The 23,843-nt window shown below is 36.0% G+C and overlaps 1 protein-coding gene across 2 annotated transcripts in view; it reads left to right on the top strand.

The window, feature by feature from the left end:
- ICA1L (islet cell autoantigen 1 like) overlaps positions 1-23,843 on the top strand; it is a 46,454-nt gene that overhangs the window by 8,495 nt on the left and 14,116 nt on the right. The window contains exons 2-10 of one of the 2 annotated variants that reach the window (XM_024564219.3): positions 719-869; positions 6,693-6,861; positions 9,889-9,961; positions 14,860-14,983; positions 16,092-16,290; positions 16,958-17,083; positions 18,459-18,557; positions 20,029-20,114; positions 21,792-21,835. In XM_024564219.3, coding sequence (XP_024419987.2) covers positions 844-869; positions 6,693-6,861; positions 9,889-9,961; positions 14,860-14,983; positions 16,092-16,290; positions 16,958-17,083; positions 18,459-18,557; positions 20,029-20,114; positions 21,792-21,835 — 946 coding nt within the window. In that variant the 5' untranslated portion in view covers positions 719-843. Of the gene's footprint in view, positions 1-718; positions 870-6,678; positions 6,862-9,888; positions 9,962-14,859; positions 14,984-16,091; positions 16,291-16,957; positions 17,084-18,458; positions 18,558-20,028; positions 20,115-21,791; positions 21,836-23,843 lie in introns of both variants that reach the window. The other variant, XM_045198293.2, reaches the window with a different exon arrangement.

Below are 23,843 nucleotides of genomic sequence, written 5' to 3'. Positions count from 1 at the left end.
AGGATTCATCCCTTTATTTTTATTTTTATTTATTTTTTATCCTCACCCAAGGGGGAGAGAAGGAGAGAAACATGGATGTGAGAGAGTAACATCGATTGGTTGCATCTTGTATGCCCCCTGACCAGGACCGAACCGCAACCCAGGCATATGCTCTGACCAGGAGTTGAACCCACGCTTGGTTGGAGCATTGATATTATAGAACAGTGCTCCAACCAAGTGAGCCACACCATCCAGGGCAAGAATTCATCCTTTTAGAACAGCAAATTTCAACTTGTGTGCTGCAAAAATTTTAAAACATACAATACCTGACTATTTATTCAGGGACACTGACCTCTTTTCCCTTAGACAGTCAAATAAGAAAATGACAACAGCCAAACACAACTATAGCCATCTGGTGTGAATGAATCAAAACTATACCTATTTTTTTTGTCAGACTGACAGAAAATATATTTTTTGGTGTGCAATAGAATATTAGTAATTACTTTATGTATGCCCTGAGATGCAAAAGGTTGAAAAATCACTATTTAGAATGTCCAAATGACATACTCCTTTTCTCTGGAGCTTTTAATATTTTTCAGAGAAAAGAATGTTCCAGTCTTTTCTGAGAAGTGTAGGTATAGTGTGTGTGTGTGTGTGTGTGTGTGTGTGTGAATGCTTTGCTACTGGTGAACAAAAGAGAACTAGACATTAGACTTTCAATTAATCATTTTGTTTTCAGGCCAAGCCCTCTGCTGTGTTGGTGTGCCAAGTCCAGAGCTTTCCTGATTCAATTTCTTCAACCTCCATTGAGTGACACAGATTTGGGAGGGGTCTCAGGTTCCAGCCAGCTTTACACAAACTTCAATGAATCCTCCTTCCACTTCCAAATGGTGAGTCTTTCAGATATTCCAAGGAGTAATGACTCACTTCTTATTAGCATTTCTGTATTAGTTCCTTAGGTTACTATTTCATGTGCTGTCTTCAGAAAGCTATTGAAGTCTTTCATTTGCTTGGGTCAATATACTTCAGTATACTTATTCTGTCTATACTTTTAGTTTTTAGATTACTTTTTACCTTTACTGTTATTTAAGTCTGGTGAGTGTACGTGGTTAATCCACATTTTCAATAGGGCACTCTTGTAATGTATTTTAGTATTTGAAAGGGCCAGTTCTTTCTCTTCCAGGTTATTCTCAATATTGAGCCTTAGATTTTAAAATTTATATCCTATACATTCTTACTTATTTGTAGGCTATAAGTAATACAATTTAAAAAATAATATCTTGTATACAACTTTATATTTTTCAAAGCAATTTTGCACACTATCCCATTTGATCCTAAAAATATGACTGACTTTGCACTTGGGTACATTGGGTATGGCAGAGGATTAGGAGAGGTACTGGCCTGAAATTTGCAATAAAGTCAGAAATATAATTCTAAAGTTTCATGGGGAATTAGTTTTAATATCATTTTAACATAAGAATTTAGTATTTGCTACTTTCAAGTATCAAAAACATTTGAAATACATTTTTCAGCCACTTTCAAAAGGATAATATAATATTTTCTTTAGTTCATTTCCTCTCCACAATACATTTTTTAAACTTTTTAAAGGATTTAAAAAAAAAGATTGTATTTATTTATTTTTAGAGAGGCAGGGGAGGGAGAAAGAAAGAGGGAGAGAAACACTGATGTTGTGAGAGAAAAACATCGATCAGTTGCCTCTCTCACACCCACAACCAGGGACCGAGCCTGCAACCCAGACATGTGTCCTAATAGGGAATTGAACCTGCAACCTTTTGGTTTGCAGCCCACTGAGTCACACCTGTCAAGTTCCTAATACACTGTTTATATTTTGAATGGTTTTACTTATTTTCCTCAACATTTTTCAAGTCTTATTTTTTAATAATCTATTTTATATGCTACTCATATATGAGGTCTGTCTGGAAAAAGTCCAACCATTGTTAATATAATAATAATGGTTTGCCTGACATCGATGTAACCTGGCAGGCAAGAAGAGTGGACTGGAATGTGCATGCATGAACAATGATGATTGCACTTTAGTATTCAGTGAGGGAGGTAGATGCTGTTGAATGAGCATGTGTACTGTGTGGCTATCACATTCAAAGTGACTGAGTAGAGCAACGAATCTGCATCGAATTTTGCGTTAAGCTTGAACATTTCTCTGTGGAAATTATTCAGATGATTCAGAAGGCTGCAGCTATGAGCAACCGGTGATTGACAGCTTCATCACAACATGCCAACTCATGCATCATGTCTCATGCAGAGTTTTTTGGTGAAACGTCAAATCACCCAGGTGACTCAGCCCCTCTATAGCCCAGATTTGCTGCCCTGTGACTTCTGGCTTTTCCCAAAACTAAAATCACCTTTGAAAGCAGAGAGAATTTGAACTGTCGATGAGATTCAAGGAAAATACTACAGGGCAGCTGCTGGCCATTGGGAGAACTGTGTGAGGTCCCAAGGTGCCTACTGTGAAGGGGACTGAGGCATCATTGTCCTATGTACAATGTTTCTTGTATCTTCTATTTTCTTCAATAAATGTCTCTATTTTTCATATTATAGTGGCTGGATACCTTCTGGATAGACCTTGTATTCTTTATGAAACAATATGACTAAAGTGGTATAAGTAAATTAATTATATTTCCAATAAATTCTTAAAATTGTCAGAAAGTCTGAAAAGTAGATGATAATCCTAAACCATATAATTTTGATGGGAAAAAGATCTAATTTGTCTTCTTTATATAGCCTCTTCTTTACAGACTAAAATTATGCTGACTACTAAAATTATAGACTTACATAAAAATCTTCTTTTAACTAGAAATTCAAATGTGGTTTGCAATGTAGACATTAACTTTGTTAATGACTTTTCTTATTATTTTCATTCTTATAAGTAACACCCTTTTTATGTACCTAATTCTTAAAAACCTATGGGTTTGGCTGGGGTAGGGTAGAGGGGTGGGGAGAAAATGAAGACAACTGTACTTGAACAACAATAAAATAATTTAAAAATTGAAAAAAAAAGATGGATAATTCGCAAAAAACCCCCTGTGAGTTAAAATTAGAAAACTAATATTGTATGTTTAAGTAAACTGACTATAAAACAGAAGACAACTTTAATCACATTTTTACCACCTTCGAAAATGAAAAAGAACACTGCCTTTGGAGTCGGAAGACCTGTATGTGTGCTAAGTATCAAGATGTTCTTAATGTATGTGTATCCTTGAGAAATTTACCTTAATTTTACAGAACCTCAGCAGTATCTTCTATAAAACTGGAATAAAAAAAATCTGCCATTTCTAGCTTTCGGGGTTATCATAAGGATCAAAGGAAATAAAATGTGTAAAAATGTTTTTAAAACTGTCAAGGATACTACAAGTATAATATAATTATGTTAGTAAGTAGTAGTACTAAGATTATCGGGAACTTTTAAATATCTTAAGTCCTCTCTAAGACTTTACCTTTCATATACTTTTGAATTCTTTTTGAAAAATGATTAGGCTTTAGTTCTTTTATGAGAATAATAGGTTGATGTGGTAGCCTCTCTGCAGGCAACTTACCTGCTTAGTATAAGATTTTCAAGTCTATAATGGGATGGTGGTAACTGCCATAGTCTTTCTGTTGTAGATAAACACATGTGTGCATTTAATTTAATTTTATTGTATCAATGTCTTATTGGTATGATTACAATGCCGAGTATAGCACTTAGAACAAAGCTGACATTTATTTAATATGTGCTTGAAACTGACTTTCTAATTGGGACTGTGGAAATTTCAGCTAATTTAGTTCTGCACTATTCTGCTGTCTCAGTATATTTGTAAATTTTAACTCCTCTAGTCCTGTAATGGTTCTAGTATCTCAGTAACAACTCAGTAACCAAACCATGTTTGGCTAAACAACAATTAAGGTTACCTATCTGAAAGGGTTCATGTTTATAACCTGGATGTCATTCTAGCCTAATATTACAGCTGATAGTTTATATAATGTATCCTTTAGAGCACTTTGAGCAGGTTCTCTCTTTTTTAAAATTTAATCTTTATTATATTTTTTTCCATTACCATTTAGTCCCCTTATAACCCCTCCCCCCAGCAATCACCTCATTGTTGTCCATGAGTCCTTTTTCCTTAGGGGCAGGTTCTCAATCCATGACTTGATAGTCTGTCTTTTATTATCAGTAGTCCCTAATAATTTCACTAGGCTTCAAGACTTATCTGGTCTTTTAACCATTTTGAGTTTATTCTCGTGTATGGTATAAGTTGGTGGTCAAGTTTCTTTTTTTCTTTTTGCATGTACCAGTCCAGTTCTCCCAACACCATTTATTGAAGAGGCTATTTTTTCTCCATTGTGTACTGGTACCCCCTTTGTCACATATTAATTGATCATGGAGACATGGGTTTATTTCTGGGCTCTCTATTCTGTTCCATTGATCTTTGTGCCTGTTCTTATGCCAGTACCAGGCTGTTTTGATTACAGTGGCCTTGTAGTATAGTTTTTTAAATCAGGTATTACTTCAGTTTTCAGTGGCTGATTTTCTGCCAGGACCCTTGGGGTCCCCTCCTTCACCTCATGATCAGCACAGATCTTGGGAGGACTTTGTATGTAGATTTTGGGGAGCTCCTCCTCTTTGGCTGCCTCCCTTCCAGAATATTTTTCCTAAATTTCTGGTAGTTTCTAACCTTGAACTCTATCATCTAATATCTCACACCATTTGGCTTTCTGCTCAACCTACCCACCATGGAAGCAGATCGGTTTAGCACTGCCCTCAGTCAAAAACCCAAAATTGTGCAAATCTCATTTTTTGCAGATTTATCCCCCAGCTACCGTCCTCCTCTTGCTAGGGAATGTGCACCCTCTGCAGGTAGGATAGCTTCCAGAGAGGAAAAAGAAGACTAAGTCTACTACTCTCAAATCCAGTCAGATAACTTACTCTGTCCCCCCATGAAGGAGATGGTGAGGGAGTGGAAAGAGGCCAGGAGAGTACTGTTTGAGGTACAGCAGCATGGAAGTTGAAGTAGGGAAGAGACATTCTCTCCTGATACTCCCTAGATTTTGTTCTTGTAACTGATTGGGCCTAAGTCTGCAGTCAACAAAGTAGAAGAGATCAGTACTTTGTCATACAATTCGACTGACCCTCACACTAATAACAATCTAGGGGCAGGGAGACGAAACAAAAGCAAGTCAAGAGCAACCAAAAGCGGAAAGAAATTGAAGCAGAAAAATGAACTGCAAGTTTTCCCTCAAGACTATGTGTCAAAACAGTATAATGCTATTTGTTGTGTCTAATGCATTATAACAGCATAATGCTGTTTGTTATTTTAGGTGGATCCCAAACAGCATACCATTGGATATAGTTTTCTGTTTTCTATGATTTGAGGTTCTTTGAGTTTAAGAGGAAGTTTGCATTTATCATACTAAGTAGTATAATTGTTCTTATTGTGTCATCTGGGTTTATACTGTTTTTTTATGTTGCATTACTCCTGTTTTTCCCACCCTTCTGGTGTTTTTCTTGTTTAGCCCCTAGTAATTTATAAATTAGACATTCTATTTTTATTTAATTAGTAGTTACTTTAAAATAAAAAGAAAATGAATCTCTATTTCTTTACCAACATTAAGAATACGTTAGTATCTATTGATTCCCCTGGAAATGATGAATGAGTCACATACTGTAGTACTTCCCTTTGTTCCTATCTTCCATTTATTAGAGTAATTTGGGCTTTTAAAACTATTATTATTATTTTTTTACTTCTCCTTAAGGAACACTTTTCACATTTCCCTTTCCTTATATATAGTCATGTTAACCTTATATAGTCATGTTAACCTTATTGAGAACAATCACTTCAACATTAATTTTTAAGTTTATAGGTTGCAATTTCCATCTCTATTCTTTATAACACATCTCCCATATACCTAAGATTTTATTTTTTGGATACTAAAGTATTTCTTTGAGTGATTTTTAAAGAGTGTGTATTTGAATCTTTGCATGTCTGAGAGTATTTATTAAATATATATTCTTTTGACATAGCAGTTATAACTACAGGAACTTTTCCTAAGGAAATGATAGTGGTATGCAAAGATGTGTGTACATGTTCATTTTGCAGTATTATTACAAAAGCAAAATTAGAAACTAATAAATGTCTACAAATAGAAATTGGTCAGATAAAATAAAATTATTTCCAACCATTACTGCAAAATCATTAACAGTTTTATTACCTTTGTCACCTAACTGAAATTAAGTATAATTAATCTTTTTGCCTGTTACTTGTGCAGGTTTAATTATTACCAGTATATCATATAGGGCAAATATTAGCATGTTTAGCTATTAACATTGACATACTATTTAGCATTTATTAAGTTTTTAATTAGATTAAATATTGGCCAAGCAGATATTTGTTCTTGAAAATATTTTTATTGTATTTTTCCATTACCATTTATCCCCCTTATATCCCCTTCTCCCCAGCAATCACCACACTGTTGTCAATGTCCATGAGTCCGTTTTCCTTTTTGCTCAGTCGCTCTCCCCACTAACTTCCCCTGCCCCCCAGAGCTGTCAGCTTGCTATCTATCTGAGTCTGGCTCTAGTGTGCTTGGTAGTTCAGTGTGTTCATGAGACTCCACATAGCAGTGACATGATATGGTATGTGTCCTTTTCTGGGTGGCTTATTTCGCTTAGCATAACTTTAATTTTAGTCTGTTCCTTATAGTCACTCCATGGATTCCTCTGGGCAGCCTAGAGCAGAAGATGACCAGTCAGTGGTCAGCAGAATGCAAAAAAAATACTGGAGAACTAAACAGGTCTTCATCAAAGCCACAGGAAAGAAGGAGGATGAGCATGTGGTGGCATCTGATGCGGAGCTGGATGCTAAACTTGAGGTAAATGTGAGGATTCTGTGTCTTTCATATTAGTGGTTATTATTTGGGACCACAAGGGGGATTATGACAAGTTTTTAAACTGAAGAACTTATTGGGATAAATGCAAATTTGATAATAGAATATATCCATCTCTTAGATCTTCTGGATAGGAGGTCATAATTCTCAAAAATTGAGAACTGACAGAACTAGTGTTCATAAATTAGATAAATCGTGAATTAATTTCTCTGGCATAAGTAGTATAGTTTTTAAGCTAAATGTTAATGAATTAATTATATTTATAATTGATACCATATACTCATTATATATAATAGTTTTACCACATTTATGTGAAGCCTTACATCTCACAGAAATAAGTTAGAATTTTTTTCAGTTATTAAGAGATAGAGTTATTGAAGTATTTCGTAATGCATTTTTGGCTACTTTTCATTTTAATTAAAAGGAATAATTACCATGAAACAACTTTAAACTTTTAAGTAATTAAGCTAATTAGAGGAAAGTTCTCATATATATAAATGAAAGGTCTGGATTTTAATTAATTAATTAATTAATTAAATCCCCACCTAAGTACATGTTTATTGATTTTTAGAGAGAGAGGAGGTGAGGGGAAGTGATATTTCTCTCACCCATGTGAGAGAGAAATATCAATTGGTTGCCTCCCATACACACTCTGACTGGGGATCAAACCTGCAATCTTTAGGTGTATGGGATGATGCTCCAACAAACTGAACCACTAGACCCGGGCAAAGGTCTGGATATTTAAATGCAGATTTACTAATTACATGTACATGTACTAATTTAAGATAACTTGCACAAATATTTCCAAGCAGTTGCTCTGTTATGCTCGAAATATAATCATTTGTTGGGATTCTTAAAAATAAAGGTCACCCTGGTTGGTGTGGCCCAGTTGGTTGGAGCATCATCCCCAAAACTGAAGAGTTGCATATTTGATTCCTAGTCACAGCACATGCTTGGGTTGAGGGTTTGATCCCTGGTTATGGCGCCTAGGGAGGCAACCAATCAATATTTCTCTCTCATATCAATGTTTCTCTCTCCCTTTCCCTCTCCCTTCCTCTCTCTCTAAAAGCAATGAAAAATGTTGACAGGTGAGGGTAAAAAAAAAAATTTAAATAAAGGTCTAATTAAATAGGGCTTGATCTACTAAGTATTTTCATTCATCATAAGTAAACTGTGTCATTGCCCTAAAACGTATGGAAATAGATATATTATTTGAAAAGTATTCCTCTTAGGATTCAGTGACCAATGTTGGAAAAATAAAGGGACTTTATTTTAAGTATTTTAAAATAAGTATTTTATGCTTTAACACTAAGGGAACTCTTCACTGTGCCCACCCATATTCTCCAGAAGTAGATATTTTTGTATTGTTTTACATCATTAGGCAATCTGTGGGTGACATATTTTATATTTTAGTGTTATGCTTGTTCATTAGACAAATATATGACATCAACCAAGAACTTTCTCCCACATTTGTACTATTTTTTTAAGAACGAGGAATATTTTCATTGTTTGTATGCTTGTATCAATCATTATGTTATACACTTTAAATGCACATTGATATTTTTTTCTCTTCCTCCCTCCCTTCCCTGCTCTCTAAAAACAAATAAATAAAATCTTTTAAAAACATATAAATAAAATCTTATTTGTGAAATTATACCTCATTAAAACTAAAAAAAATATTTTCATTGTAAAAATTAATAGCAATAGTATATTAATCTTTCAAGGACCATGGAAAAAATGAACCATAATCACTTTCCCATAGTACTACTATCACTTTTTGTATTCTTCTCTAATCTTCTTCCATATGGATTTAAAACAGCTTTTTAAGTTACCAAGTGCACATACCAAGTTCAGTTGAAACATATATAAACTTACATGGAAAATTGATGGTTGCTCTCCATTTAGATTTTAGTGTCTGTTATCAGTCTTCCTTAGTCCTAATCAAACATCAAAGTAGTAGCAAAAGTGTTTCAGAGATAGGATGATCAGGCTTAATGGTGATATTGTGAAATTTATGTATTTATTTTTAAATATTTTATTAATTTACTTTTAGAGAGGGGAAGGGAAGAGGAAAGAGAGGGAAAGAAACATCAGTGTATGGTTGTCTCTCGATTGCCCCCTACTGGGGACCTGGCCCACAACCCAGGCATGTGCCCTGACTGGGAATGGAACTGGCAACCCCTTGGTTCATAGTCCAGTGCTCAATCCACTGAGCCACACCATCCAGGGCAAAAAGTTTATTTGATAATCAAAGGATTAGGACTTAATATATCACAGTGCCAAGGTCTTTTTGAACTAAAGTTTCATAGCAATTCTTGAGCATAGGAGTTTGTTAGAAGAAGGCCTGAACCTTGAAACCTATACCAGCCAATTCTCTGGGAAAACTTAAATTTATAGATATGTGTGAAGAGTTACCTCATGTGTATGTGTTCTAATCTCAAATTTTCATGTTCTTACTTTAAAATGGGAGTATACTGGATAATTGATTTTTCTATTAGCTATTAGCAATAGTAGTAACACAGGAATTACATGGAAATGTTTACAAGTAACTTATTTTTGATATTGTAATATATTATTTAATTTTTATGGTGAATTCACTGACCTCGTTTGCTTAGGCCAATATTGGAGAAAAGCCAGAGTCAGAGTTAACAGAGTCTAAGGTTATCTATACTCTTCGTCGGTGGGGGGGGGGGGGCAATGCTTGATGCAGATTATGTCTGATTTACCCTTTTGCTATTTAGACAGCTTGAAGCTGACGAGAGGACAAACTCTACAGTTATAAATTTTTATTAGCTCCCATGTATTTATCATGATTTTTTCCAAACATCATGGGAGAAATCTAAATGTGCTTTCTATATCAGAAATAAAACCAAAACTGAAGTACATCACAGTCCAGGAAAAAATAGACATAATACATACAAGAAAATGTTCTGCTTTTGAAGTGCTTATAACAGATACTTTGCATTTGTTTATGGTTCTATAAATTGTCCTAATAAAATTTATATTTCAAAGGTTTTTCACTCCATTCAAGAGACATGCACTGAACTCCTGAAGATAGCTGAGAAATATCAGCTAAGACTCAATGGTATGAAATCATAGATATATGTCCTATAATTCCCATTTAATGTAAATATTTCAATGAAATGCTTAATATAAAAATAGTTTATTGAACTGTTTTGTGAGTAGTTTCTTATAACAACATATAAATATTTACAGTGACCTATTTTCAAAGTCCCCAGTGTCCTCTGACAGATTCATTTTGCTAAGTTCAGTTTTATTGCCCAGAATCTTAACTAGATTTGCTTCCAACACTTAAAAACTCTCTGACCCCCCCTTTGCCCTTGTAGTTACCATGCCATTCCTCTGCTCCTTTAACAGAAAATTTTGACATAATTTTCTGTAAGTGCAGTCTTTTTAAAAAATTGATTTTATAGAGAGAAAGAGAGAAAAACAATTTGGTTTTCTACTTATTTATGCATTCATTGGTTGATTCTTATATGTGCCTGGACCAGGGATGGAACCCACGACTGTGGCATGTCGGGACGACATTCTAACCAACTGAACTACCTGGCCAGGGCTGTGTGCACAGCCTTTATTCCTATCCTTCCACTTTCTTTTGTACTCACTCCAGTTAAGTGTTCATCCCTATCACTCCACCAAATTGCTCTTGTCATGATCATGAAGAGTGAACCCAGTGACCAATTCTCCATCTTTATCTTACTTGATTCATCACAATACTTAACACAGTTGATTATTCTCTCCTTCTCTTTGCTTGGCTTCCAGTCGCCATACTTTCCTGGAGTTCTTCCTACTGGTCATTCCTTCTCAGTATCCTGCCTTTGCTTGCTGGGTTCTTCTCTCTTCTTGACCTCTTCAAGTTGGAACTAAACTTTTCCTTTTTTTTTGCATCAATTCTTATTTATTTATTTATTCATTCATTCATTCATTCCTAATTTTATTGTTATTCAAGTACAGTTCTCTGCCTTTTCCCCCCACCTCAGCCTGACCCCCAGCCCTCCCTACCTCCCTCCCGTTTCCACCACCCCACCCCACCCCATTATTGTCCATGTGTCCTTTATAGTTGTTCCTACAAACCCTTCACCCTTTTCCCCTGAAATTCCCTCCCTTCTCCCCTCTGGTCACTGTCAGCCTTTTCTCAATTTCAGTGTCTTTAGTTATATTTTGCTTGCTTGTTTGTTTTGTTGATTAGGTTCCTGTTAAAGGTGAACATCATATGGTATTTGTCTTTCAGATCTCTTTCTTTAGTTGCAATGGCCTACTGCACGTGGCCACCTCTCTGAACCTGGTTACCATTCATTTCCTAAAACTCTCTCCTCTGTAGCCATATTGATCTTACTGTTAGGCATATCTTCACAGCAGGCTCTCTAACTTCCCTTAGGTTTTTGATCAAATATCGTCTTTTTAGTGAGACCCCCATATCTAAAATGAAATATTCCTCTTTCTCATAACTTTCTTGACTACTTAACAATATTCAACATTTTATATATTTTGTCAATATTTTTCTTACCACCACTATAATATGTTCTCCTTATGGAAAGGAACTTGTTTGTTTTGTTTATATCTGGGTCCTCAAAGCCTAGAAATGATGTTTAACATGTAGTTTGTATCAGTAAATATTTGCTCAATTCATGATTTTTCTGCTGAGGAATGTAAATTAATCTCAAAACATTATAATCAGCCTCGATCTGTCTGGCTCAGTTGGTTTGGTATTGTCCCACAAAGCGAAAGGTCACCAGTTGGATTCCCCGTCATGCCTGGGCTGTGGGTTCCGTCCCTGGTCAGGGCGTGTACAAGAGGCAACCAATTGATGTTTCTCTCTCACATCCATGTTTCTCTCCCTCTCCTCTCTTCCCTTCTCTCTAAAAATAAATAAATAAATCTTTAAAAAAAAGAAGTATTCAAAGTGATGAAAAGCAAGGATCTACAACCTTGATTACTCTATCCAGCAAAGCTATCATTTAGAATAGAAGGGCAGATAAAGTGCTTCCCAGATGAGGTAAAGCTAAAGGAGTTCATCATCACCAAGCCATTATTATGTGAAATGTTAAAGGGACTTATCTAAGAAAAAGAAGATCAAAACTATGAACACTAAAATGGCAATAAATTCACAACTATCAATAATTGAATCTAAAAAACAAAATAAGCAAACAAGCAGAAATAGATATGGAAATCATTTGGAGGGTTATCAATTGGGAGGGAGGAGGGGAGAACAAGGGAAAAGGTGCAGTGATTAAGTACAAATTGGTAGATACAAAATAGAGGATGTTAGGAACAGTATAGAAAATAGAGAAGTTTAAAGAACTTATATGCATGACCCATGGATATGAACTAAGGGGGCAGGGATTGCAGGAGGGAATGGGTGTACCAGGCAGAGGGGGGAAAAGGGGGAAAAATTAGGACAACTGTAATAGCATAATCAATAAGATATATTTTTAAAAATAAAATACTTAGTCATATTAGTAAAAGTTTCTAAAACATTTCTTAGTTTTGGTACTTGCCACAGGCTGGTAACAAGTGGTTCAGGACTGACACTGGTTTGTGGCCCACACTTTGAGTAGTAAGGGGCCGCACAACAAGTTTTAGGATTCCAGCAGCAAAATTGTGGACATCTGTGGGTCTGGGGTCCTGAGCGCAGGAAACTGAGCCAGGATGAGAGTCAATTATAAGGTAAATTTAGCCCTGGCTGATGTGGCTCAGTGGATTGAGTGCCAGCCTACCAACTGAAAGGTTGCCAGTTTGATTCCCTGTCAGGGCACAGGCTTGGGTTGCGGGCCAGATCCCCATTTCAGGGCAGGCAAGAGGCAACCAGTTGATGTTTCTCTCACACATCGGTGTTTCTCTCCCTCTCTTTCTCCCTCCCTTCCTCCTCTCTGAAAATAAATAAATAAAATCTTTAAAGAAAAGAATAAGTTAAATTTAATAGGAAATGACTACTTTGTAAGAGGCAAATCCTAAAATGCATCTCTGCACATTTGAAAATGCATCATTTGTGATATTACTTGTTCTTTTGGTTTTTTTAAACTAAAGATTAATTTTCCTCAAAGTGAGTTCCATGGATTCACTGTGTCCAAACCATCAGGAATACTTATTTAAAAAAATAAATAGGAGGCATAGATAGATACACTGTGCCTCTTCACACAACCAAAAGAAGGACAACAACCAATTTAAAAACAAAAAGCAACCAGAACTGCCAGAAAATCGAACTATATGAAAGTCTGACAACCAAGGAGTTAAAGAAGAAACATTCATCCAGACTGTTAGGAGGGGCAGAGATGGGCAGGTGGGCAGACAGGACTCACGGCAAGGAGGTGTCTGGCAGACTGAGCGAGATGGCAGCTGGTGGAACATGTGGTTCCACATATGTGTGCAGAGAAACTGGGAGGAACAACTGGGGAGCAAGACAGACCACACAACCCAGGGTTCCAGCGTAGGGAAATAAGGCCGCAAAACCTTGAGTGAAAAAACCTGTGGGGGTTGCAGGAGCAGGAGAAACTCCCAGCCTCACAGGAGAGTTCATTGGAGAGACCCACAGAGTCCTATAATGTACACAAACCCACATACCTGGAAATCAGCACTGGAAAGGTCCAAGTTGCTCGTGGGTAGGGGAGGAAGTGACTGAAGAGAGTTGAATAAGCGGCATTGTTCCTTCTTGGGCCCCTCCCCCACGTACAGCGCCACAACACAGTGACATGATTGCCCTGCCCCAATGAATACCTAAGGCTCCGCCCCTTACTAATAACAGCTGTACTGAGACCAAAAAAACCAAACAACCCCCCCAAAAAAAACCCAAATGAAAGAACATATCAAAGCTCCAGAAAAAATACAACTAAGTGACAAAGAGATAGCCAACCTATCAGATGCACAGTTCAAAACACTGGTAATCAGGATGCTCACAAGAAATTGAAAACTTATTTTTTAAAATGATGTAAGAGAACTTCCCTAATCTGGCAAAGGAAATAGACTTCCAGGAAGTCCAGGTAGCTCAAGAGTCCCAAAGAAGCTGGACTCAAGGAAGCACACACCAAGGCACATCATAATTACATTATCCAAGATTAAAGATAAGGAGAGAATCTTAAAAGCAGCAAGAGGAAAGTTTCAAGACAGTTACCTACAAAGGAGTTCCCATAAGACTGTCAACTGATTTCTCAAAAGAGACCTTGCAGGCAAGAAGGGGCTGGAAAGAAGTATTCCAAGCCATGAAAGGCAAGGACCTACATCCAAGACGACTCTATCCAGCAAAGCTATCATTTATAATAGAAGGGCAGATAAAGTGCTTCCCAGATAAGGTCAAGTTAAAGGAGTTCATCATCACCCAGCCCTTATTATATGAAATGTTAAAAAGATTTATCTTAGAAAAAGAAGATGGTCAAAAATATGAACAGTAAAATGACCATAAACTCACAAGTATCCATAACCAAACCTAAAACAAAAACAAAAATGAACTAAGCATACAACTAGAACAGGAAGAGAATCACAAAATGGAGATTACATGATCAGGGGGAAGGGGAGGTGGGGAATGGGGGAAAAGGTACAGGGAATAAGTAGCATAAATGGTAGGTAGAAAATAGGCTAAGAATAGTGTAGGAAATGTAGAAGCCAAAGAACTTATATGTATGACCCATGGACATGAACTAAGGTGGGGGAATGTGTGCGGGAGGGGGTGTGCCTGGAGGAGAAGAATAAAGGGGGGAAATTGGGGCAACTGTAATAGCATAATCAATAAAATACATTTTAAAATAAACAAACATAAATAAATAAAAAATAAAAACAGATCCTCTGAACTAAAAAATCAGAATCTTTGGAGATTGAGCTCAGAAATTGTATTTTTAAAATGTTTTCTTCCCAACCCCCCATCCTCAAGTAATTCTTGTGTACAGATAATTGTTTCTGTGAGAATTTTAGTTATATGTGTGTTTTAAAGAAATGATAAAATGAAACAACTCTACTGTAATTTTTTCCTAGTTATATCAGAGGAAGAAAACGAACTAGGGATCTTTTTAAAGCTTCAAGCAGAGCGAGATACATCACAAGCTGGCAGAATGATGGCTGCCACCGGCAAGGCACTCTGCTCCTCAGCCAAGCAAAGGTTTACATAGTTTTGCATCATCCTTAAATTTGTAGTCAATATGATGGTTTTGATATGTGCACCTAAGTGTATCATTCCAGTAGAGGGTTAAAAGAGACATATATTGCAGTATGTAATTGTTTTGATGCCTAACTCATTTGTTTTGTATTTTAAATAATTATTTAAAAATTGACATTCTCAGTTGCTTAGTTTCTAGAAATGTACCTTAGGCCTATGTTTAAATTCATCAAGGAGTTTAATGTAACAGAGGCGTAGCATAGCTAAAATTTGACTATGTATAGATATATATTTTTCACTTTTTTGACTACAGTACTATCTACGAGTACATTTGAACTTTTTCAGCAGAGGAAATTTTTTCTTCTCAATTACATACTTTGCGTTTATCATTTTACAGGTTTTTTTATCTTAAAGACACCTGCTGCAAAGAGTTTCCTACAATTATTAAATACAGCCAAAAATCTTTGCATTTTCAGGACAGGCCTTATCAGACCTGTAATGACCACTGATAACTTAAGTAGTTTTCTTCTGAAACACCACATCAATGCCAAAGTCCATCTTTAAGGCAGTTGAGACACTCAATACAAGACCCTTAGTGAAAAGCTGACCAAAGGAGCTGAGTTTAACTGGTGTTTCCTAACTCCGTTTTTTTGTTCTCATCCTCAGCTGCTAAGAATCTGATCCTCATTAGTTCCTCTAGTATTTCATCTGCTTTTCTATACCCAGGTTTTTCCTAAATTTGTCAAATAAAAGGCTTTCTATTTATAGGATAATGCCTTATAAATACAGGATCTCTTTCACCTATGGAACTCTTTTCTAAATGGCACATTTACTTGAAAAGTAATTAATATGTGGATTAACATCCAAAATATTGCAAAAATGATATGTTTTCTAAAATAAGGGAAAGATATAGACACATCTTTATTAACAATTCAAAGTTGTCTATATGATCCTTATTTGCTTTCTAAAGCTCTTAGGCATGTTAATAATTCCCTATTTATAGACTTATTTTGATAGCAAATATCCTTTACGGTTGTTTTAAATCTTTGTTGTTGTTGCTTTTTTTAAAATGGGATGTACATCTCTCTGAGTTTTACCTCTCTACCATTAGATTGGCCCTGTATACTCCCCTGTCTCGACTTAGGCAAGAAGTAACAACATTCAGTCACAGGGCAGTCTCTGACACCTTGATGACAGTTAACCGGATGGAGCAGGCACGCACAGAGTACAGAGGAGCTCTGCTGTGGATGAAAGATGTGTCCCAAGAACTGGACCCAGACACCTTAAAGCAAATGGAAAAGTTCAGAAAAGTATGACAATACATCCTCCTTTTCTTGATACATAAACCTGTTGAACTTGTACAGAATAACTTAATTAAGATCGACTATTTTTTTAAAATCTTCACGCAAGGATATGTTTATTGATTTTAGAGGGAGAGGAAAAAGAGAGAGAGAGGAACATCGATGTGAGAAACACTGATGGGTTGCCTCCTGTATGCTCCCTGACTAGGATTGAACCTGCATCCTAGGTATGTGCCGTGACTGGGAATTGAACCTGCACCCTTTTGGTGTATGGGACAATGCCCCAACCAACTGAGCCACCCAGCCAGGGCAGAGCAGACTGCTTTTAAAAAAATGTTATAGTATAAATTCTTGGCTGCTTGGAGATCTTTTGTAACCGAACAAAAATGGGTATACAGGTGTCTATCACCTCAAAAGCCAAACTCATGAAGCAGATGCTGGTGAAAAAAAGGAAAGAGGTTTTATTCAGGTGATGCACAATCTGGGAGAATGGCAGACTCGTATAACTCAAGAGTTCATATAATTACTAAAAATAGCCCAAATCTTCACCATTAATCATGAAGTAATAATGCCAAGAAAGGGAATTAGTCTTCTTTATTATAATGTCATGTGTCTGAAACTGTGTATCATGAATCTTTATGATGTATTCATAATCTGAACATTTTTGTGGTTGCAGGTACAGATCCAAGTGAGAAATAGCAAAGCTTCTTTTGACAAGTTGAAGATGGATGTTTGTCAGAAAGTAGACTTACTTGGAGCTAGTCGCTGCAATATGTTATCTCATTCACTCACTACCTACCAGGTACCCACCTTCATAGTCAGCATGTCCTTGTGATAAAGATGAGCAGTGAGGTTCCTTTTTAAAAGTTGTCTAAAAGATATTTTTAAAAATGTATAACTGATCAGATTCCTTTGATTTGCTAAAATTGACTTACCGAGGGTACGACAATCAGAAAATTATAGAATTCTAGACTATAAAAGACCTGGGGGACCATCTACTCTGGTAGCTTCACAATATTCTCTTTGGTGTCGTAGGAAAGAGAGACCTAGAGACCGTGTAGGGCTGAGGAGGGGAATGTTGAGGAGGCAGGATTGAAGGCCTAGAGCCCTGGTTTACCTACTGCTACTCCACTTGAACTTCTCCATATAATTTCATTTGAAGCAAAGATGCTGTGGCCCCAACATTTTTAATTTTTTCTGTCCTTTTATGGATGAGGAAAGTGAAACCTAAGAGATTTAAAGTAAATGGCAATATTGGGCTTAAAAACCTACAGTTTCTAATTCTAGGTTGTGTGTTTTGTTTTTTTTTTAATTCTGCCAAGGTTGCCATCCACGTCACTTTAACCTCAAAAGTCTCACTTGTGCTTATATTAGTACCCCAGATCACACATAAATAGCATACAATGAATAAAGTATATCTTAGTAAGTGGCAGGTACTGATTTTAACATGTATTTGTGAATGACAAAATAGGAGAATAAACTGCATTTACATAAGAATAATAAACTAAAAGAAATGGACATTCACTGCTGCTTCTAAAAAATCTACCTAATTCATTTCAATACTGTGGAATTTAAGAATCAAGAAAAGATGCACTTGATAGCTGTTAGTTCAGTTCTCCTTTATTCTCTCCATTCGTCCGCCTCACTTTGAACAGGAACCTTTAAGCAGCAAGGGAACTGTTCCATTAATTGAATTAGCTTGAGAACACATTTTTGGGGTAAGGGTTTCTCAAAACCTAAATGAAAGACCAAATTTAGTGGTACATATTACATTTCTCCAATTAATAAAAGACTATATGTAGGTACCAAAATAAAGATTTACACGTACTCCTAATACAAATATGGTATTCTTGTGCTTTTCAACATTTCTCTCTTGGATTCCTCAGAAGGCGTTCTAATCCACCAGTTTCACTCTTGGCTGCAGCTACTCTGTAGCTGGCTCCAGTGCACATTCCAGTACTGTATACAGATAGCACACACGCATGCAGACACAGGAGCCAACTCTTAGGCAGAGCTACTATTTCCAGCACTTTCTGGTTTCCCTAACTTGGAAATTGATTTTAGTTCCTGATTATTATTTGGCAGCTGTTCACCTGCTACAGTAGTGAGGAGAAATAGCACTGAAAAAATCGTGGAGAGGAAGCAGAACTGTCATGTCACCTTTCTTTTTTCTGCAGAGAACACTGCTTGGATTCTGGGAGAAAACAGCTCGAACGATGTCCCAAATCCATGGGGCCTACAGTGGCGCTCATCCATGTGACTTTGTGGCTACCAAGGTACATTCCTGTCCATGTTATCTTGTTAGATATACGTTACACTTCATTTGGGAAATAACACTGAAACTCTGTTTTGCTAAGCCTAATTTCAAATTTACAAAATATTGGGGGATTTTTTTTTACACTCCTTCAGCTGAGAATCTGCAGTCCTTTAGCCAGTCATTTTTCTGTACTTCCCTTTTTAGTGTTGCTATTAGCAACACTAATAGTAGGGGGCTAATTAAAGGGGGAGAATGTGAAAAGAAAAAGTGCCAAAGAGATAAAAGGTTATGGAAAGGAAAAACTTAGGAGGAACAGGCGATGATGGAAAGTGGTCATGTGTTTAAATAAATGACCACGCTACCTACATGAAAATTTTAGAAAGAAAAATTTCCTTGCTTTACTTTCACATTCATGTTTTAGATGTGATTCATGATACAAAAATTATACCAGTTTGGTCGTAATATATGTGTGATTGCAGCTGACAAGACTGCTGCATTGTATCAGCTCTTTCTGTAACGCCTACACATAAGAGGTACTCTCAGCCTACAATTATAATGCTTTTAACATTTGTGTATCTTCCTGTGCACCTTCTTTGCATATGGCTTATTCTGCAGAGTCGCACTGTGGTAATTGTTCTGGCAGGTGAGGTTTCAGTACCTTCAAACTTATCATTCTGCCTTATTTTCAAGTAGACCTTGAAAATGTTGCTGGACTTGTTTAAGCTAGATGTGGTACCTGTGATGGATTCATGTCTTGCAGCTGTACATTCCTGAGGTTTAGTATCGATTATTTTAAAGATTTTATTTATTTATTTTTAGAGAGAGGGGAAGAGAAGGAGAAAGAGAGAGAAAGAAACATGGATGTGTGAGAAACACATCAATCAGCTGCCTCTCCCAGGCCCCCAGCTGGGGACCTGGCCCACAGCCCAGGCGTGTACCCTGACTGGGAATAGAACTGGCGACCTTTTGGTTCACAGGCCAGCACTCAGTCCACTGAGCCACACTAGCTAGGGCATTAGTGTGGATTTTTAAGTCATGTTCTGACATAGCATGTTGCAGTCTAATAGTTACCCTTGAATTAGTGTTTTTGTTTTTTGTTGTGTATATGTTTTGTTTTTCAATTTTTGTACATTAATACTTCACAGGATAGCATACTATGTATTTAGCCAAATTTAATACCCAATTTTTGCTCAGAATTGAAGTTAAAAATCTTGAGCTGTTTTTAAAATACAGGCTAGCTCCACACAGTAAGTCTTTGGAATATCACCAAGTTGTAAGCTGTGGCTACCCCACGTTACAGCGTGTGTGGTTTCCGAGGGCACGGGGCTCAGTTCAGATTACATTAGTATACACTTCCCAGATCTCTCACTGTCTACTTCAGAACTAGTCCTACTTTACCTTGTTCTTTAGAATTTTTATTCTCATTTTGTTTGCACAAAGAGAGGAATAGATTCTTTTCATTTCCTTAACACTGAATGTCTTATCCTTAGCAACTACAAGACACTTCAAGCAAGCTTACTGAAGACCACAAAGAACAGCAAATAGAAAACAATTCACTCACTGAAAACCTCAATAAGTAAGCAGGCAAAAGTTATGTATCATAGTATGGAACTCCTGGATATCATTGTATATTTGGAAAGAGTTGCATCTTCTCTGGCTTAATGAATACTTACTCCTGTCATTCTTCCAATTAATATTAAAAATTTGTTTTGAAGTCTTATTTTTTCCCCTCCCATTTTTAACATGGCAGGCAAAGTCAATGACTGGAGTGCAGAACAGATTGGGGTGATAACTACAAATTCTGTAGCTTAGGGGGAGACAGCCTTGTAGTAAGAGATCCTATGTAGTGAATCCCAGAAGGGGCAGCTTGAAAAAGAAAGGGACAGGTGCTAGCAGCTTTGAGAACAGAAGCTATTGAAAATCAATCTTCAAAACAACACAGTTGGGCCTAGGCCTGGTCACCCGAGAGCAGAGGCTCTTGCTGTACACATCCTTCATGTTGCCTGTTTCCCTTTTATTACAGCTCACCTTTGTTTTCCTTTCAGAGCTGCCACTTATGTCTCATTTTAACCAGATTGCACTGAGTATAATAACGAACCCAGAAATAAGGCCCAAACAATTATAAACCATATATTGTGGAGTTGAAGGGGATCTGCAATATAAACATTTCTTTTCTCTGTGGGGAAATGCAGACACATTTTTTTTTGGTCTAACTTACATATATATATATATGTTTTAGGATGTAGGTTAAATAATCAAATGTATAGTTATAAATTAAACTTAGTTTTACATTGACATTTGAAATCATTACTTTAAACATATTTAGTAATTTTTTTCCGTGATCACATTTCATGAAATTTTTATTCAAAATCTTCTCTTGTATCTTCAGCATTATGAGAGCTACCTTTTGAATGAACAGATTCCAAAGCACTTCACCTTCACTTCCACTCAAGTTGTTTAAAAAACCATGTCTGTATACTGTCATTGGAAATTTCACTCTTAAGTCATGAATATGTGTTTGCTTTTTAGGCCTGTTTTTGTATTTGCAAATAAATACTGCATTGCTTTATTAAAAAAACATACTAAAAACAACTTTCAATGCTAGAATTTTGAGGCTAAATTCCAGGAATAGTGACTAAACCTGAGTTCAATTTCTTTGACTCATTTTTTTCTTTCTTTTCTGAGAGAGAGAGAGAGAAGGGGGAGAGAGAGAGAAGCATTGATTGGTTGTTCTTCTTATTTCTGCGTTCATTGGTTGATTCATATACGTGCCCTGACTGGAGATGGAACCCGCAACCTGCATAGGGGATGATGCTCTAACCAACTGAGCTAACCCGGCCAAGGCATCTTTGTCTCACTTTTTAACTTTTATACCAGCTAGATGATATATTCAAAATTAGTATTGGTTGAAAATATTTTAGGCAAATGTGTCTTCTTTTGCAAATATCACTCAGCAGCTTTGGTGATAGAGGTTCTCTGTAATACAGTGCTAGCATGTGCCTACAAAGCTGAACACGGTACCTGGTGCTTTGCCAACGCTCAGTAGATTTTTACTGAATGAATAAAGGGTGAAGGATTATGTTCGCAGTCTGCGTAGATCTAAAGAAGAAGCAGAATTTGTCTAAGTGAGATTTTAAGAGATCCACTGGACCAGTTTAAAAAATTTTTTAAAATATATAGAAAACTGTGGAATATGAGTTCCAAATGTATTTTAACCAAAATCTTTGCATTATTGTTTTGGTTTTTACTTCAGGTTAGTTTTGTCAGATGAGGAAGGAAGCTTGGAAAGTGAATCAGGTAAGATGGTAAATTCATTAAAATGTGAACAGAACATGTAAAAATTATCACATTTTACATGTCAAAACAGTTTGTCACAGCTTTTAAAAAGAGATTATGTTAAAATCTATTCAATTTTTTAAAGGTCTTTTTTTTTTTTAGTTTACATTCAATATTATTTCATATTAGTTTCAGGTGTACAGCATAGTGGTTACAGTCATATCTTTACAAAGTGTTCCCTGCCCCTGCTATTTCTAGTACCCACCTGGCACCATGCATAGCTTGATATTATTGACTATATTTCCTATGCTGTACTTTACATCCTCTTGCCTATTTTCTAACTACCTATTTGTACTTCTTAATCCCTTCACCTTATTTACCCAATCCCTGAAACCTTCCCCTTAAGTCATATTATGTCTCTTCTGTACAAACACTTGAGTTACCTTTATTTTTTTTCTAGCTTTGGAAGTTGTAATTGGCATATAACACTGTGTAAGTGTAAGATGTACAATGTGATGATTTTGTGTGTGTGCACGTGTGTGTGGCAAAATGATTATCGCAGTAAAATTAGGTAGCCCATCCCTCACCTCTCATAGTTACCATACTTATTTGGGGGGAAAGAACATTTAGGATTTACTCTCTTAGCCACTGTCAAGTATACAGTACAGTGTTGTTACCTGATAGTTACCATGCTGTACATTAGCCCAGAAATTCTTTGTACCTACCCTCTGACCAATCTTACAAAAAATGTCCGTTCAGGTTATTTGCCCATTTTAAAATCAGATTATTTGGGGTTTTGTTGTTGTTGTTTGCTATTGAATGAGTTCCTTATATATTTTGGATGTGAATTCCATATCACATATATGGTTGGTGGATATTTTACCCATTCTATAGGTTTTTAAGTATAACATTTCATTGATTTGTTTATGCTATGCAGGGTTTAAAATTTTTTTAATTTTAATGTTCTGTGCAGCCATTTCATATAGGAGGGCACAAATCAATCCTCGCTGTTCAGATCCGTGCAGAAGATGTTTACTTTGATGTAGTGTCACTTGTTTACTTTTGAATTTGTTTCTTGTACTTCCAGTATTGTATTGAAAAAAAATCATTACCAAGACCAGTATCAAGGAGCTTTTTTTTTCAATTTTTATTCTAGAAGTTTTATGGTTTTAGATATTACATTTAAGTCTTTAATCCATTTCAAATTAATTTTTGTGAGTGGTATAAAATAGTTTAGTTTTATTCTTTGTATGTGAATATAGTAGATACAGCTACCCTGGCTCTTTTTTGGTTACCATTTGCATGGAATATCTTTTTTTGAACCCTTCATTTTTAGCCCATAGGTATCCTTTAAGCTAAAATGACTGATTCTCCTGTAGACAGCATATCATTGGATCTTGTTTGTTTTTTATCCATTCAGCCATGCTGTCTTTTTATTGCAAAATTTAATCCATTTGTTTAATTATTGATAGGTAAGGGCATTAATGCCATTTTTGTATTGTTTTCTGACTGTTCTATAATTCCTGTGTTGCTTTTTTTTTCTCTGGCTGTCTTCCTTTGTGATTTGATGACTTTTTGTGGTGGTATGCTTTGTTTCTTTCAACTTTTTGTGTATCTATTATACATTTTTTTTGCTTTGTGGTTACTATGAGGCTTACATAAAATATATTTATAACATTCCATTTTATGCTGATAAGCTTAACTTCAATAGCATACAGAAACTCTATACTTTTACTTCTCTCCCCCTCCCATTTTGTTATTTATGTTGTAATTCACATCTTTTTTATCTTGTGTATCCAATAACAAATTATTATCCAGTTTTCAATGTTTGTTTTTAACTTTTAAACTAGAGTTGAAAGTGATTTACACACCATCATTACAATATTAGAGAATCTGACTTTGACTATGTATTGTTTGCCCATGAGTTGTGCATATTCATGTATTTTTCTGAGGTTAATTAGCCTCCTTCCATTTCAGTTTGTAGATGCCCTTTAACATTTCTTGTAAGACAGGTCTAATGGTGATGAAC

This window comes from Desmodus rotundus, chromosome 2 (genome assembly GCF_022682495.2).
Source record: "Desmodus rotundus isolate HL8 chromosome 2, HLdesRot8A.1, whole genome shotgun sequence".
Taxonomy (NCBI): domain Eukaryota; kingdom Metazoa; phylum Chordata; class Mammalia; order Chiroptera; family Phyllostomidae; genus Desmodus; species Desmodus rotundus.
The sequence above is the reverse complement of the archived record's forward strand: the minus strand, read 5'-3'. Positions and strand labels throughout refer to the sequence as shown.